Raw genomic sequence first — 18,402 nt, 5'->3', positions numbered from 1 at the left:
GATGTGTAAGGGTACAATTACATGTAGCGATACACCAGCGATCCCGACAATTATATGGATCGCTGGTGCATCGCTAAGTGGTCGCTAGTGAGCTGCCACACAGGCAGATCTCACCAGCGACTTAGCAGTGGTCAGGGGTCGTTACTTACCTGTCAGACGCGGTGATCCTGACGTCCTCCCGCCCGCGTCCACGCGTCGCTCGTCGGCGCCACAGAAAGCCCAGCAGGAAGTGGCCGACGAGGAATGGTCCAGGGAGTTGTCGCGCGACCAACGATGAGCAGCGGGGGAGCCGGTCGGAGGTATGTATCACATGTAGCGATATCGCTAGCAATATCGCTGCTACGTCACAAAATCGGTGACTTTACAGCGATATTGCTAGCGATATCGCAGTGTGTAACGGGGGCTTTAGATACAACACAAGCTGTTTATCTTATGGCAATTAGTAAAACAAGACTTTAAGATGGTGTCACACATCCAACTTTTATGGTTTGAGTACAGATCGTGATGCTCAGACCAGCCATAGGTCTCTTAACCCGAACTGAACTAAACGGCCTCCCATGTGTTTCAGGCTGTTGAGTTCGAGTCAAGAGACCCACCTATGGTCTAGACATTGTGAACGGTACTCATTCAGTAAAAATAGGATGTGTAAATGGTTAATTGCCCATTAGCAAGAAGAAAGTCATAAAATTGCCATGAAATGGCTACATTTGGATTCTTTTCTAACTTATCCCCTTTATAGATCCTTCCAGGGCTAATCATCCTATGCTTAAGCCACGTATGACACCTTCTTTTGTGCCTACTTTCAGAAGTTAAGTTTATTCCAAGATCTCCTAGTTACACCCTTCTCTCTGTCCTGGTCTACTCCCCGGTGCTTCAGTCTGGTTTTGATTTTCGTTTTTATTTTTGATTGTATTGTCTGATTTTTGTAATGTTGATTCTAATCGTATTTTTGTAACTTCATACATTTCTCGGTTGCCTCGCAAAAACTTTCAATAAAAATGTTGAATTTGACAAAACAATGGGATGTGTGAAAATGGCCTTAAAGGGAATTTGTCAGCAGGTTTTTGCAATGTAACCTGACAGCACCATGAAGTAGGGAGAAAAACCTAAATTTCAGTGATGTGTCACTTAGTATACTGGGATAAGTTATGATAATCAGTTTTCTCAGCTGCAGATCTAGCAGAACTCCGTTGTTGAGCAGAGTATAACCTGTTTACACCACAGCTTTCTCTGAACATTGTTGTCCTGAAATGATAATCTCCTGCTGATAAAACACTGATTGTATTGAACCTAGTAAATGACATATCACTGTAATCAGGGACTCTGCTCCTATATTATGGTGCTTTCAGACTACATAGAAAAAAATCTACTGAAAGATTCCCCTTAAGGAGATGTGTATATATATATATATATATATATATATATATATATATATATATATATATATATATATATATATATATATATCTCAAATCAAATCAATGTTTTGACTTTCCAACCAACCCTGTAAAATAATGCTGGGGTAGTGGAGTATCCCATAACAGAGATAAAACTATGCAGGGCTTGTTTGTAGTCTAGAAGCCACATAGATCCACAAAGGAACTGTATACATAAACAGTTAGGATGGGAGTAACAGACTGTTTACTATGTTGCTTACTTTTTATTGGGCCAAACGCCATATTACTAGAGGAGTAATGAATGCACCCAAAAAAATCCCACCCCAATATGCAAGTTGGGATCAGACCATGTTGCTGACTGGTTTTAGTAAATGCTTATCCATGTCCTACCTCATTTCCTTCAGATGTCTCGAGCGCCCTCTGGTGGTGCTTGTAGAGCTCATGCCTTCTGTCCACTTGTGTCTGAAAGCGAGGGGTTTGCCTGAGAGGGTCTTTTTCTCCATACGTAGGTGACAACACCCAGGGCACTTGTGTTACGTGTGAGCAAAATACAAAGGGCTTAAATACAGACCTGTGACAAATGTCAGCACAGTCATATTTAGTCTTTTTTTATACAAATGCTGTTCAGAATTAGATAAACCTGGCTGCTTTCTTCCACTACAGCACCTCCTCTGTCCATACGTTGTGTCTGGCATTTCTGCGAATGATTGAGCTACAATACCACCCACGACTGTGGACAGATGGTTTTGGAAAAAGATAGTCAATTTTTCTAATCGTTGACATCTCTTCAAGTAAACAATGCCCAAATATATACAGCTCTGGCAAAAGTTAAGAGACCATTGCACAGTTTTATAAAAATCAGCTTCTCTACATGTCTGACAGCCATTCCATTCCAGTGTCAGTTGAATTCCAACCAGAGTACACCTCATTCTACTTAATGTGCTTCTGATTAGGTGATCACCTGAACCAAATCTTATTTAACGAAGGAAAGTATAAAAAACCATGCTGTGGTGTTCACAATCCTCTTGCAATAGGACAAGCTGGATGGCAAAACAAGTGCTAGTAATATCCCAAATGTAATAGGAATGAAAAAATAACTTTTAACCATGCTAAAGGAGTTGAAAAGAAAAGTCTTGAATGAGGAAAAGAAGGGCTCAATTCTGAATTTACTCGTAGAGGGATACAGTGAGCGTCATGTTGCCTCCATCCTTAAAATTTCTAAGACGGCAGTCTACTACAACAAGGTCGAGCAGCAGATATTGGGGACAACAAAGCTACAGACCGGCAGAGGGCGAAAACGACTCTCCACTGACCAGGATGAGATGTCATCTTATTCGAATGTCACTCAGCAACCACAGGATGACATCAAGTGACCTACAAAAGGAATGGCAAATGGCAGCTGGGGTGAAGTGCACGGCAAGAACAGTTCATAACAGGCTCCTAGAGGCACGGCTCAAGTCATGTAAAGATAGAAAAAAGCCTTTCATCAATGAGAAGCAAAGGAGAGCCAGGCTGAAGTTTGCCAAAGACCATAAGGATTGGACCATAGAGGACTGGAGTAAGTTAATCTTCTCTGATGAGTATAATTTTCAGCTTTTCCCAACACCTTGTTGTTTAATGGATAGACAGAGACCTGGAGAGGCGTACAAGCCACAGTGTCTTGCATCCACTGTGAAATTTGGTGGAGGATCGGTGATGATCTGGTGATGCTTCAGCAACGCTGGAACTGGGCAGGTTAATCTTTGCGAAGGATGTATGAATCAAGCCACATACTGTACAAGGTTATCCTGGAAAAACAGTTGATTCCTTCTTCTCAGGCAATATTCCCCAACTCTGAGGACTGTTTTTTCCAACAGGACAATGCACTATGCCACACAGCTAGGTTAATCAATGTGTGGATGAAGGACCACCACATCAAATCCCTGTCATGGGCAGCCCAATCTCCAGACCTGAACCCGATTGAAAACCTCTGGAATGTAATCAAGAGGAAGATGGATAGTCAGTCACAAGCTATCAAATAAAGAAGAACTGCTTAAATTTTTGTGCCAGGAATGGCATAAGGTCACCCAAAAGCAGTGTAAAAGACTGATGGAAAGCATGCCAAGACGCATGAAAGCTGTGATTAACAATCATGGATATTTCACAAAATATTGATTTCTCAACTCTTCCTGAGTTAAAACATTAGTATTGTTGTTTCTAAATGATTATGAACTTGTTTTCTTAGCATTATTTGAGGTCTGCAAGCACTGCATTTTTTTGTTATTTTGACCATTTCTCATTTTCTGAAAATAAATACAAAATTTAGTTCTTGGAAATTTGAAGACATGTTGTCAGTAGTTTATAGAATAAAAGAGAAATTTACATTTTACTCAAAAATATACCTATAAAGAGAAAAATCAGACAAACTGAAAATTTTGCAGTGGTCTCTTAATTTTTGACAGAGCTGTATGTACAATTTATTGGGTAATGCCAGTGTCTGGCATAGAAACCAGGCCATTTACTATGAAATCATTTTCAGTGGCTCTTGAGCAAGATAGAAGTGTTGGTGGTAGGTAACAGTATAGCATTTTTGCTGCACTTTAATCTATTTGATATCTGATTATCTTAGAAGTTGAGATGCATGAAGGAGGTAGGTGTGCCAGCTAATGTAGCATGCTTGGAAGTGAAAATGGACTTTAGTTATTTTAAGAACAAAGAAGCCCCTGCACATCTCTACGGCATTTATAATTAAATAGTAACATCAGTGGTCTCTAACCTGGATGGATCAGGTGTAGCCGTCAGTAGATGGATGCACGGTAAATGAGGACAGCGAGGAAGAACACAGACCATACTGGATGTAGTACGGAAGCCCCCGGAGTCCATACATATCCCACTCTCCTTATTTCTCAAGAGCTGTATCATAGATTCTGCTGTGACGTGCCCTGGAAGAGGATTATATGTATTTACATATAATCTGTCCTATGCACGTTCCTCACTTTGCTACGTGGAAATATAACCTGATTCTCCACATGGATTTGCATGCAGAAAATCCACCATGTGTTAGGCTATGTGCACACGGTGCGGATCCTCCCGCGGATTTTTCCGCACGGATTTTACTAAATCCGCAGGTCAAATGACCTGCATTTTTTCTGCGGATTTCTTCCCTTTTTTTTTGCGGTTTTACTGCCATTTTTGTGCGGTTTTCCACTGCAGTTTTCCACCTGCGGATTTGTAGAAAGGAGCAGGTGGAAAACTGCAGCAAAACCGCACAAAAGAAGTGACATGCTGCTTTTTTTTTCCGCACAAAAACCGTGCGGAAAAATCCGCAGCATGTGCACAGCGTTTTTTTTTTTTACATAGGCTATAATGGTACTGTACATCACCTGCAGTTCTGCTGCAGATCCGCAGCGGCAAATCCGCTGCGGATCCGCAGTAGAAACCGCACCGTGTGCACAGAGCCTTACAGTAGTATCTCATGCGCATGCTGGAGAGAAGATCCGCAGCTCAAACTGACTGGCGCTGCAGGTTTTAATTCAAATTGATAAGCTGCAAATCTCGCCACGAATTTAGCTCTTTGCTATGCACGATTTCCACAACTCAATGTGCAGTGGCCTTTTGCCACTGTTGAAATGTTGAACCCAGCGGGAAGTCATCAGCCCTTAGCACACCTGTACACCAAGTGCTCACCTCATCATAAAACAGAACACCTCCTTTCGTTTTTTTTCCCTCAGTTATGGTGGCACTATGAGATTTATACCTTGCCCAAGAAGCTTTCTCTAGTATGCTTTTTTATACATATCTCCTTATATTACTCTTTATCCCAACAGCCCTTTCTGGTTCTGAATAATATCTGTAGTAAGAGTGGCGCCCCCTGTTAGCAGGATTACTAAGATTTTAGTAAGAACAGTTGAGTGATGAGTGAGCATTAAAAAATTGCCCTTAAAGTGTTCCACATAAGACGACACACATAATTTGTAGTAGTAATTATATTGACCATGTAGTAGAACATCGTTCTTCTCACCACCTCACCTTTTTGCTTCTCTAGTAGTTCTTGCCCAGCTTTGTATCTTGCTTTTGCTGCCTCCATACGCACTGGTTGTGTCTTTAAAGAATAGACAGTTCTGAAGTTGAACTCTTCAGTCCCGTTCCACCAGCCCTGTGCCAGGGCATGTGAACGGAGCTGAGGGTGCTCCTGCCATATCGAAGTACCGATGCTCAGCTGATTAGAAATGTTCCGAGCGCCCTCTGTGTAGGAAAAGTATGAGCCTGTTAGTTTCTTTTTGTAGGATTCATATCTCGCCACAAGTGCACGGATAAGACTGATGATTACTTCAAACTTTTATAAATTCCACTAAGTACCACTAGTAGCCCTGGCAAAGCTTTAGCTTAGGGGAGATCGGGTGGCACTCACTCTGTATCTGTCCTGCACTACTATGCACGCCACTCTAGGTAGACACCTTAACCGACACTAATTGAGGCCCTGGCCAGCAGTAAAATACTTATCCATCACAGGAGCCATGATCTTACTCTATACCTGTGACCTTACCTGTAATTCTCTCAGCCACCCAGTATTGCCCAGCAGTCTCGAGCACATATGCTTCTAAGCGATCACACAGCAGGAACGTGTTGTGGTACATGAAAGGCTCGAGGTCCTCCTTGCAGCTACCTCCCTGTCCATATTGAGTGAGCAGATCAGCGATTACCTGGACAGCTTCTTTAGCAGAATGGGCACGTTCCAATGCCAGTCTACTCCACAGGAAAGATACCGATATAAGGCCATAAATACACAAGAGTAATAGATACTGACAACATATGCTATGGTCTGCCAAACCATTTTAAGAGTGTCTTATGTTTATTTTCTCACCTGACCAAATCCATGCCAAGAAGTGCATCACACTCTTCTACTGGTTCCTTAGTCCACACAGCTTCATTCCCGATACAGACTCCCATTTCATTAGCACCCATTTCTGCACCCCACAACCAAGCTGGACGACTTAACAAGAGAGCCAGTGTCTTTGGTGCCTGCTCCACTTCTACGTATGTGCACTTCGCATCAAATATCAAATGATAATATACAAGGAGACCATCATAAAGGAACATTTCAAGAGTTAATCAACCTTACCATAACCTTGGCCCCTCTTGGGTATGTGGCAGCACCATAGTACACAACTTCCTGGACTTCCATGCAAGGTCGGTCTGAGTTCTTTGCAAAAACAACAGTTGGTGAAAGTGAAGCTGGAGGAAGTGACACAAAGCAGTCACAGGAGCTGGGGTACGCCACCATGGACATGCTGCAGACAAAAAGGCATTTTGTCAGTTTTTGTTCCTCTTATGCCCTCTAAGAAGGCTGTTCCTGTGTGATTGCAGGTCCAGTGCATCTGAAAGATGCAGACAGGTTTGGCCTAATGAACACTTTTTATATATATATATATATATATATATATATATATATATATATATATATATATATATATACACACACACATTTTTCCCTTTTTTACCTTTCAAGAGACATATCATGTACTTTTATTTTTGACAAAATGGATTTTTCATTGGCACCATTTTGGAGTACATAGAATAAGCAATTGTGTCCAGGTAGAAAGGCACTGCCAGAAATTAGGTCAACCATTGTCCTAAGGTTTCATGTATGGGACTCATATTCTCTGATGTTAATAACTTTATTGGGAGAATTCTAGATCCACTTTTTTGGGAGTGAGATGGAAGGCCACGACGAAATCACGAACTGGGGCACTGGTTTACTCTCAGCCCAGCCAAAACCTGAAATACCTTTAAATAAATTTCTATTTCTAATCAGTCATTTGACCAAACAGGTTAGCTATGAACTATGTGCATTGTTTTTATGCTTTCAAAAAGGAATGTCCACCATTTTCTTTTTAAGATCTTTATAAAGTTTAAAGCTCCAAACTCCCTCCATAAAGATAAAGATAACGGATGAAAATCAGGCTTTCTGCAGTGAACTCTATTGGGAGCTTACTTTTTATAATGACATTACAAGCTGGACATTAATTTTAAGAAGGTGTTTCAGTCTACAAAATGTGTGACCTACCCACTGGATAAGGCCATTATCCTTTATTATAAGTTCAGTATTTGGTCAGTATTTGTAAGCCAAAACCAGGAGTGGAACAATTAGAGGAAAAGTATCATAGAAACACGTCACCACTTCTGAATTTATCACCCACTCCTGGTTTTGGCTTCCAAATACTAATGTAAAATACTGACCAGTTACTGAACGTGTGAACATGGCCCAATTGTTAGGTCAATATGAGTTCCACTACTAGGACGACCACAAAAAGGAGGTTTATGTCTCCCATCAATCCCACCTGCAAGACCTCAGGTGTTGAACAGAGTGGCCAGTTGCACTTACATACGGCTGTTCTGTTCATGGTCTATGGCAGAGCTTCTTAAACTGTGAGGCGCCCCCTAGTTGTTGGTGCAGTGCAGATGGGAAGGAAGTTTTCATATAAGCGACTGCAGAAAAGTACTTTAGCAACATAATTGACTAATTTTTTACTTAAATTGTTATATTGGGCTCAGGAGACAAAAAGGAAAATTGTATGACTTTTATATTCGTATGGACTTACACTAGAGGCATTTTCTTGGTCTGATGAAGTTGCAAGAAAAAGTTTGTGAAGTTCTGGTCTATGTGAGAAATGATGATGGTGGAGCACAACGCTTGGCCATCTTCTTCTGCCACAGACACGCCAATCTGACAATTATCCAGGGATCATTTTTGTAGACTCGAATACCCTTTATGCTGGCCGTAGGCATAAAGAGGTCTTCAAACTTTGAGTCAATTTAACGACAATTGACCAAAGCAACTAATCATGTTGCCCCCTATATTGTCCATAAAAGCCTTTGAAAATTAATTGTTGGAACCTGTGTGAATTTCACCAGTTTTTATATTGTTTTCTCTATATATGGCTTTGGAATTGTCATGTATCCAATAGTTTATGAGCAGTGATTTCCCAAAGCAGCAGCATTGGCAGAGGCAAAGGAAAACTGTGGGATAATCGGGTAGTTTCACTGCAGACAGTCAACATTAGGCCACAGGAAGACAGTGTTTTTGTTCATGTCCATGTTTTCCACTGACAGCATACAAAGGTGTTATACAATATTCTATTGGGCTATTCACATGCTTTTTTTGGATGGGCCCATGAAAAAAAAAATAGCACATAGAGGAGAGAGAATCTAATTTTGTTAAGGGATGCAAAGGCCTTAATATAGGACATGACAGTACTAAGCAATGAAGGCAACTTGGAGGAAGTAGTTTTATATGCTAGAATTCTAGTAGAACCCATTAAAAATAGTTTTCTTTTTACTGATCTTCATGGGGACACTGCTCCCATGCCTCTCGGCTTCCTGCTTGTTGAGTGTGGTGCGTTCCTGATGATTGACAGTTTGGGACGGAGGCATGACCGAGTCACTGGCCAAACTGTTCGTTCTCCAATGCAGCTTTACCTTTACGGTAGTGAAGGACCACAAGGACTCCTAAGCTGGGATCCAGAGCAGTGCTTGCTAGCTGTATAGCAAAGAGCTTCCAGGTGGGTGCTCCTCGCCAAGGAAACCAGCCATCTCTGCCAAGATGGCCAGTAACCAAGGCAAGGAGCAGTAAGAGGTAAATTACACAGTTGTTTATTTTTACAAGCACCTTGCAATTTTATTCATGTAATAAGATTAGGCAAAAACCTAAAAGTTAATAATTTGAAGCATCTAAACGCCGGAATTTGCTGAAGTAACAAAAAGAGGCTATGTCGTACAGTCATGTCCTTCGTCTTTGTATTACCTGATTTTGTAATGCATTTTAAAGTAAGACAGTCACATAAATATTGTGGTATTCATCATATGCCACATTGAAATGCAATGTTGCGCTTACTATAACAAAGAAACCCTAAAAAAAGAAGCACAAAAGCCCAAATTAATTCTAAATAACGGTTGTTATTTTATCTAAAGACAAGTCATAGTCATAATTAAAAATGTGATAAACAAAAAGTGGATGTCACACAAACGTAAAATACGGAGACACAGATTCCACACATATGACAAAATGGATGAAAATTTCCACTTGTTCCTCTGACCCTATCTATACTTCGGATTTAGCATCAATATCAACTCAGTGAGACTCGGCGTTGTAGATTTGCCTGGATTGTTTGGGCAAACGTTTAATTATTAGTGTCAGGCCACGGTCATATGATCAGTGTTTTACATCAGTATTTGGTCAGTATTTTACCTCAGTATTTGTAAGCCAAAATCAGAAGTGGAATAATCAGAGGAAAAGTATAATAAATCCAGAAGTGGTGGTGTGTTTCTATTATACTTTTCCTCTGATTGTTCCACTCCTGGTTTTGGCTCATAAATACTAATGTAAAATACTGACCAAATACTGAACGTGGCCTTACATAGGGTGCCAAACTGAGCGCTAGCCACCCTGACTTACAAAGGTTCTGAATGTGGCTAGATCAGATGACAACAATCTTTGCACCCCATTATCAGTCTGAGCCTACAGTCCAGATAGTCAATTAGTAAATTCTTAATAAACATTCATTTCACTAAAAGGGTTAATTCTCGTCATTTGGAAAAGAAAGTGAACTTTGTGCTTTGATTGCATTTGAAACATTGTTATCAGGTGTTTGTTACATATTAAAGGTGTGTGACTGGCAGATTTACACCAAATGTTATTTGTTATGCCACCCTGATGAAAACTAACCCTGCTTCCTCCTTCTGTCACATTGCACATATACTGTACATGTCATAACAATGCAAATTGAGAATACGGAAGCTTGACAGCTGCAGGTGGAGACATTGCCAAAAAGTAAAAAGCACTTCCTATATTTTAAGACTTTTCACATTGTGTGCTTCAGCCCAGTAAGTCATATCACCCATACCATTATAATACCTCAGTCACTTTATCTCCTCCTCGGTAGTACCTTTACGTACAGTTGGTGCAGTGGGTACTGCTCTGTGTCTGTGCTGACGTCCCTACTGCTGTTGGACTGCAACCAGGCTGAACTCTACAACTAGTAAGAGGAGGAAAAAAAACCATCAGTTCCCCATTGCAGGCAATGATCTACGAAGGGTGCGGTGCACTGAAAGATCCTGGCTCCAATTTCAGGTGAGCATGAGGAGAAAGAAAAGTTATCCAGCTACCACCAAAAAAAGTGAAAATTAGAAAAAGATAAGCAAAAATATTAAAATCATTTACTGGTATAAAAACAACAAAAATACATAACACTAGGCCTATGCATTTCAAGCATTACAACTCTCTTAATCATACCACTTTTGTATGACAATGAATGGCTTGTACAAACTGAATAGCATGCTGAACTATCAATGAGTATCCACCGGCAACTGATTTTCAAGCCAATACGACAATGGCAGACCAAGTTAAAGATATGCTGACATTTGGAAGGAGCAAATCAGTGGCTCGTATCTTATATAAAATACATATCACAAGGCATATTATGGCAAAATTGTTCCTTAACCCATTTACCCCTGAGGGTGGTTTCCATGTTCCAGGCCAATTTTTACAATTCTGACCACTGTCCGTTTATGAGGTAATAACTCTGGAACGCTTCCATGGATCCCGGTGTTTCTGACAATGTTTTCTCGTGACATATTGTACTTCATGATAGTGGTAAAATTTCTTTGATATGACTTGCGTTTATTTGTGAAAAAAATGGAGATTTGGCGAAAATTTTGAAAATTTCGCAATTTTCCAACTTTGAATTTTCATGCCCTTAAAACAGATAAATATCTCACACAAAATAGGTAATAAATAACATTTCCCACATATCTACTTTACATCAGCACAATTTTGGAACCAAATTTTTTTTTTTGTTAGGAAGTTGTAAGGGTTAAAAGTTGACCAGCGATTTCTCATTTTTACAACAAAATTTACAAAACCATTTTCTTTAGGGACCACATCACATTTGAAGTGACTTTGAGGGGTTTATATGATAGAAAATACCCAAAAGTGGCACCATTCTAAAACTGCACCCCTCAAGGTGCTCAAAACCACATTCAAGAAGTTTATTAACCCTTTAGGTGCTTCACAAGAATTTTTGGAATGTTTTAAAAAAAAATGAACATTTAACTTTTTTTTCACAAAAAAATACTTCCGGTCCAATTTTATTTTATTTTACCAAGGGTAACAGGAGACACTGGACCCCAAAAGTTGTTGTAAACCACTGTTTGGGCGCATGGCAGAGCTCAGAAGGGAAGAACCACTCTGACTTTTCATTGCAAAATTGGCTGGAATTGAGATCGGATGCCATGTCACGTTTGGAGAGCCCCTGATGTGCCTAAACAGTGGAAACCCCTCACAAAGGACACCATTTTGGAAAGTAGACCCCTAAGGAACTGTTATAGATGTGTGGTGAGCACTTTGAATTCTCAAGTGCTTTAAAGAAGCTTATAATGTAAAGCCGTAAAAATAAAAAATATTTTTTTCATAAAAATGATCTTTTTGCCCCCAATTTTTTATTTTTCCCAAGGGTAACGGGAGAAATTGAACCCCAAAAGTTGTTGTGCAATTTGTCCTGAGTATGCTGATACCCCATATGTGTGGGTAATCCACTGTTTGGGCGCATGGCAGAGCTCGGAAGGGAAAGAGCACCGTTTGACATTTTCAACAATTGGCTGGGATTGAGATCAGACACATGTCGCATTTGGAGAGCCCCTGATGTGTCTAAACAGTGGAAACCCCCTAATTATAACTCCAACCCTAACCCCAACACACCCCTAATTCTAATCCCAACCCTAACCATAACCCTAACACACCCCTAACCCTAATCCCAACCCTCACCCTAACTTTAGCCCCAATCCTAACCCTAACTTTAGCCCCAATCCTAATTTTAGCCCTTATCCCTAACTTTAGCCCCTAACCCTAATGGGAAAATGGAAATTAAAAAAAAATGCATTTTATTATTTTTCCCTAACTAAGGGGGTGACAAAGGGGAGCTTGATTTAATATTTATAGTGGGTTTTTTTGTTTGGCAGCTGTCACATACTAAAAAGACACTTTTTATTGAAAAAAAATAGTTTTTGCATCACCACATTTTGAGAGCTATAATTTTTACATATTTTGACCCACCGAGTCATGTGAGGTCTTCTTTTTTGCGGGATGAGTTGACATTTTTATTGGTACCATTTTCGGGCACGTGACCTTTTTTGATTGCTTTTTATTCCAATTTTTAGGACGCAGAATGAACAAAAAAACAGCAATTCATTAATTTCTTTTGGGGGGGCGATAATACCATTTTGCGTGTGGTAAAATTGATAAAGCAGTTTTATTCTTCGGGTCAGTACGATGACAGTGATACCTCATTTATATCATTTTTTTATTGTTTGGTGCTTTTATACAATAATAACTATTTTATAGAAAAAATAATTATTTTTGCATCGCTTTATTCTGAGAGCTATAAATTTTTTATTTTTTCGCTGATGATGCTGTAGGGCAGCTCATTTTTTGCAGGACAAGATGACGTTTTCAGTGGTACCATATTTATTTATATCCATCTTTTTGATCCTGTGTTATTCCACTTTTTGTTCGGCGGTATGATGATAAAGCATTGTTTTTTTTCTGTTTTTTTTTAAGAGGTTCTCTAAAGGGGTTAACTAGTGGGAAAAAGAACTGAGCGAGGCCGAGCACATCTTGTCAGATTATGGCCAGAAGTATCCAAATCACATACTTGTGCAATGGAGAATCCTAAAAGTGTGCAGTGCATGCACTGTGAGAATTCAGAAGCCTGCAGCCACTTATAGTGAATGCAGACTTTCATCTCAAACCTGGACACACCCTTTAATTATAAAATGAAGCCTTGTAGCCAATCCTAACAGCGTTTAATATCCTCACTGTCAGGATTCAGCTCTGCTTGTTGGTTCCAGCAGTCATAACATGGCCGCTTCATTCATATGCGATTTTCATACTGTTGCTTAACAATGAGCTTCTCTTCTACTTCTCTCAGTTTTCAACTGAACATTGAATTAGGGTGAGCAGCTCGTGAGCAGGTTTAGGGCTGAAGTTAGGGTTAGAGTTGGGGCTAATGTTAGGGTTAGGGTTGGGGCTAAAGTTAATGTTAAGGTTGGGGCTAAAGTTAGGGTTGGGGCTAAAGTTAGGGTTGGGGCTAAAGTTAGGGTTAGGGTTGGGATTAGGGTTAGGGGTGTGTTGGGGTTAGGGTTTTGAGTTAGAATTGGGAGGTTTCCACTATTTAGGCACATCAGGGGCTCTCCAAACGCGACATGGCATCTGATCTCAATTCTAGCCAAATCTGTGTTGAAAAGTCAAATGGTGCTCCTTCTCTTCCAAGCTCTGCCATGCGCCAAAACAGTGGTTTACCCCTATATATGTCATATATATCAGCGTACTCTGGAAAAATTGCACAATAACTCTTGGGGTCCAATTTCTTCTGTTACCCTTTGGAAAATAAAAAATTGGGGACTAAAAGATCATGTTTGTGGAAAAAATATGATTTTTTTATTTTCACGCCTGGGCGTTATAAACTTCTGTGAAGCACTTGGGGGTCCAAAGTGCTCACCACACATCTAGGTAAGTTCCTTGGGGGGTCTACTTTCCAAAATCAGGTCACTTGTGGGGGTTTCCACTGTTTAGACACATCAGGGGCTCTCCAAACGCCAGCAGACTTAGTATGGCTGGAATCTCCAGGAGTGGACCGAGGGGCCCCGGGCGAGCTGCCAGGTGGAACTGACCCCTATACAGGGACCGTTAGGAGCAGGCCCAGGGGTTTGAGTACGACGGTAGCCGGTACAGAGCGGGGCAGCTCCGGATGGACTGGAGTAGGACTGTGGGACTGAAGTGTAAACGACAGAACTGAGCTGGAATACAGGAGACAGGAGTGGAGTAAGACTGTAGACTGGAGCGTGGAGGGACTGACATGTAGATGACAGGACAGAGCTGGAGCACAGGAGACAGGTATGGAGTAAGACAGTAGACTGGAGCGTGGAGGGATGGCTGGAGCAGGAACACAGGAGACAGGAATAGAGGAGGACGGAAGGACGAGCAGGATAGAACTGGAACACAGGCGGCAGGACTGGAGTAGGACGGAAGGACTGGAGCAGGATGAAACAGGAACACCGGAGGCAGGACTGGAATAGGACGGCAGGACTGGAGCAGGATGAAACAGGAACACCGGAGGCAGGACTGGAGTGGGTTGGCAGGACTGGAGCAGGATGGAACAGGAACACCGGAGGCAGGACTGGAGTAGGATGGCAGGACTGGAGCAGGATGGAACAGGAACACCTGAGGCAGGACTGGAGTAAGCCCCATCTGGTCTGCCATTGGTCCGAAGGTGCTTCCTGGTCAGGGCACAGCCGGAGCACAAGAAGCAGAAGGGAGGCGCATCCGCCGCCTATGGCGCATGCGCATGGCATACAGAGATGGCGTCGGCCACGAGCCTGTCAGAGGTGGCCGTCGGGTGGCGAGAGGCTGCGATGTGGGAGCGGAGGTCGGGTGAGTATGCAGAAACGGCGTGGGATTGGAGGCCGGGTGAATATGTCGGAGCGGTGTAACAGTACCCACTCCCCTAAGCCGCCCTCCCCGGAGATTAGCAAGAAATCTCTTGAGGATACGGGGATCATTGATATTCTCCCGAGGTTCCCAGGATCTCTCCTCAGGACCAAAGCCCTTCCAATCAACAAAAAAGAATGTCCTACCTCTAACCCTCTTCATAGCGAGAATGTCCTGCACTTCAAAGACATCATCGGCGCCAACCGGCTGAGGACCAGGATCCGGCAAGGAATGGAAGCGATTCAGCACCACAGGCTTCAGGAGAGAGACGTGGAAGGTGTTCGGGACCCGGAGCGAAGCAGGCAACCTCAATTTGTAGGCGACCTCGTTGTTACGCGGGGCTTAGGTCAAAGAAGGCTGAAACACCCGGGGCCCCTGCGGAGTCCCTCCAACTAGGGAAAACCTTGTCTGACCCTCAACTCAGGGTTTTTTGCTAATGGTGCAAATGCCTGAGCCTCCAACCTTTCCTTATCTCCAGCTCAGCCCTAAGCTGAACCCTCCACCCAGTGAGTCGTCAAACCACCAAAGCCCACACAGTAATGACAGACAGGGAGAACTTAAACCACACCACGCCGCATACACACAGGACAATACCGTAATGTGAACAGGGCAAAACAAAACACAAATATAGGAAGGCGAAAAGGTAACAACGGATCATACGCCACCAGCTACGAATTTCTCTCTCCAACACCTCCTCTCCAGACCGGAACCACTTGGCATAAAACACAAGCTATAATCGGCGACGCCCATAGGCCAGCACGACTATTTAAAGACCGTGGGCGTGACCAAACATCCCACCTGATTTCCAGCTAGATTAACTCCCAATAACCTGAGTAAAATCAAGCCGGCGCCACTGAGGCTATAGTGGACGGAGATGGAACTACCGCCGCCTGCCGGACGCTGTGGTGTGAATAGCGTCCGACATGACACTCGTTGATATGTCCAAGAATTTCAAACGGACCGATGTAGCGTGGTCCCAACTTGTAGGAGGGCAGTTTCAACCGGATGAATTTGGAGGAGAGCCAGACATTGCCCCCGACATGATCCAATCTCCTTTTGTCGGCATAATTCTTCATCTGATCAGCGGACCCCTTGAGTGACGTATTGGTCTCGGCCCAAATCTTGGAAAATTCAGAGGACAAGGCGTTGGCCGTGGGTACCTCGGAGGCAGGGGTTATCGGAAGGGGAACACCAGGATGTCTGCCAAAGACAATGAAGAACGGAGACTTGGCCGAGGACTCGCCAGCATGGTTGTTATAAGCAAACTCTGCCCAGGGGAGTAAGTCGACCAAATCGTTCTGGTGGGCATTGGAGAAATGACGTAGGTACCCAGTAAACATCTGGTTGGTACGCTCTACCTGTCCGTTGGACTGTGGATGGTAGGCCAAGGAGAAGTCGAGGGAAACGTTCATGAGCTTACAAAGTGATCGCCAGAACTTGGAGGTAAACTGAACCCCTCGGTCAGACACGATGCGTTGAGGTAGTCCATGAAGTCTGAAGATCTGGTGAATAAAAACTTTGGCCAGCTCCGGCGCTGAGGGAAGATTGGTCAAAGGGATGAAGTGAGCCATCTTGGAAAAACGATCCACCACCACCAAAATGACTGTGCAGCCCGACGAGCAGGGTAAGTCGGTGATGAAATCCATGGAGATGTTTTCCCAAGGGACCGTAGGGACGGGCAATGGAAGCAACAAGCCAGACGGAGGTCTTCGTGGTACTTTGTTTTTAGCACAGGATGGACAAGAAGCCACAAAGTCGAGCACATTTTGGCAAAGCGTGGGCCACCAGTAGTGACGCGTGATAAGGTCAAGGGTCTTCTTAGTTCCGGCATGGCCGGCCAGTTTGGAGGAGTGCCCCCATAGGAGGACTTTTCGCTTGAGTTTCTCATGCACAAGCGTCTTGCCTGGAGGAGGAGCAAGCCAGTTCACTGAAGCCACTGTGATGATCCTAGTGGGATCAATGATATGAGAAGGTTCCTCCGTGGTATTGTGTGGCTGGAAGACCCTGGACAGGGCCTCAGCTTTGGTATTCTTGTTGCCAGGACGGAAACGGAGCTCGAAGTCAAATCGGGGGAAAAATAAGGACCATCTGGCCTGGTGAGGGTTGAGTCTCTGGGCAGACTGTAGATAGGCCATATTCTTGTGGTCAGAGAAGATGACAAAGGGATGGACAGCTCCTTCCAGAAGGTGACGCCATTCCTCCAGGGCCAACTTGATGGCCAAGAGTTCCCAAACGCCGATTGAGTAGTTACACTCGGATGGAGAAAAGGCCTTTGAGAAGAAGCCACAAGGGTGCAGGCGACCGGAGGCGGATCTCTGGGACAATACTGCCCCGGCACCTGTTGAGGAAGCGTCCACCTCGAGTACAAAAGGTCGATTGCTCTCAGGGCGATGCAGGACTGGAGCCGTGGAGAAATCCTGTTTTAGGGTCAGAAAGGCCTCTTCCGCCTCAGGAGTCCAATCTTTGGGGGTAGTCCCTTTTACAGGTGAGAGCAGAAATAGGTCTTGTGATCGCGGAGAAGTGGGAGACGAATTGCCGGTAGTAATTGGCGAATCTGAGAAAGCGTTGTATCGCCCTTACTCCGGGGCGAGGCCATTTGAGAATGGCAGACAACTTCTCGGGATCCATTCTTAGTCCAGCGTCGGAGATAATGTATCCCACAAATGGCAGAGAGGTCTGTTCGAAGAGACATTTCTCTATCTTCGCATACAGGCAGTTCTCCCGAAGACGCTGTAGCACCAGGCGGACACTCTTTCTGCGGGACGAGAGGTCTGGCGAGAAGATGAGGAGGATGTCGTCTAAGTACATGACCACGCAGGAGTACAAGAGATCCCGGAAGAGCTCATTGACGAACTCTTGAAACACAGCAGGAGCATTGCAGAGACCAAAGAGCATGACCAGGTACTCGTAATGGCCATCTTGAGTGTTGAAAGCGGTCTTCCACTCGTCACCTGCATGGATATGGACCAGATTATAGGCTCCTCTGAGGTCCAGCTTGGAGAAGAAACGAGCCCCTCTGAGACGGTCAAACAGCTCCGGAATGAGTGGAAGAGGGTACCTGTTCTTGATGGTAATCTCATTCAAGCCCCTATAGTCAATGCACGGCCGTAGAGTTCCGTCCTTCTTTTTGACGAAGAAGAACCCGGCTCCCACGGGTGAAGAGGATTTCCGTATAAAGCCTTTGGCGAGGTTCTCTCGGACGTACTCGGACATGGCAGTGGTCTCTGCGGGAGACAGGGGGTACCCCCAGCGGAGTATCTCCCCAGAAGACCAGTCGAGAACAGGCTGATGAGTCCTTAACCATGGAAGACCGAGTAGAATGGCATGAGAGAGCTTAGGCAAAACGTAAAAGGCTATCTTCTCTCGGTGTAAGGCTCCAACTTGCAACTCCACTTCTTCAGTGACCAAAGTGACGGTCACCTGTAGCGGTTTGCCATCCACTGCGGCAATCTGGATAGGGTTAGATAGAGTAACCACGGGAAT

At 43.4% G+C, this 18,402-nt stretch overlaps 1 protein-coding gene across 5 annotated transcripts in view; it reads right to left on the bottom strand.

The window, feature by feature from the left end:
- SCRN2 (secernin 2) overlaps positions 1–18,402 on the bottom strand; it is a 32,653-nt gene that overhangs the window by 1,307 nt on the left and 12,944 nt on the right. The window contains exons 2-8 of one of the 5 annotated variants that reach the window (XM_073572469.1): positions 10,322–10,411; positions 6,499–6,667; positions 6,241–6,422; positions 5,923–6,122; positions 5,406–5,621; positions 4,153–4,318; positions 1,788–1,968 (exon numbers count right to left, since the gene is read on the bottom strand). In XM_073572469.1, the coding sequence (XP_073428570.1) occupies positions 1,788–1,968; positions 4,153–4,318; positions 5,406–5,621; positions 5,923–6,122; positions 6,241–6,422; positions 6,499–6,666 (1,113 nt within the window). In that variant the 5' untranslated portion in view covers position 6,667; positions 10,322–10,411. Of the gene's footprint in view, positions 1–1,787; positions 1,969–4,152; positions 4,319–5,405; positions 5,622–5,922; positions 6,123–6,240; positions 6,423–6,498; positions 6,668–9,180; positions 9,278–10,290; positions 10,412–18,402 lie in introns of those variants that run through there. The other 4 variants (XM_073572470.1, XM_073572468.1, XM_073572471.1 and 1 more) reach the window with 4 other exon arrangements.

Source organism: Dendrobates tinctorius, unplaced genomic scaffold (assembly GCF_039654945.1).
Source record: "Dendrobates tinctorius isolate UK_male_01 unplaced genomic scaffold, ASM3965494v1 ptg000032l, whole genome shotgun sequence".
NCBI classification, from domain to species: domain Eukaryota; kingdom Metazoa; phylum Chordata; class Amphibia; order Anura; family Dendrobatidae; genus Dendrobates; species Dendrobates tinctorius.
Note: the sequence above shows the minus strand (reverse complement) of the source record. Positions and strands in the feature narration are given on the sequence as shown.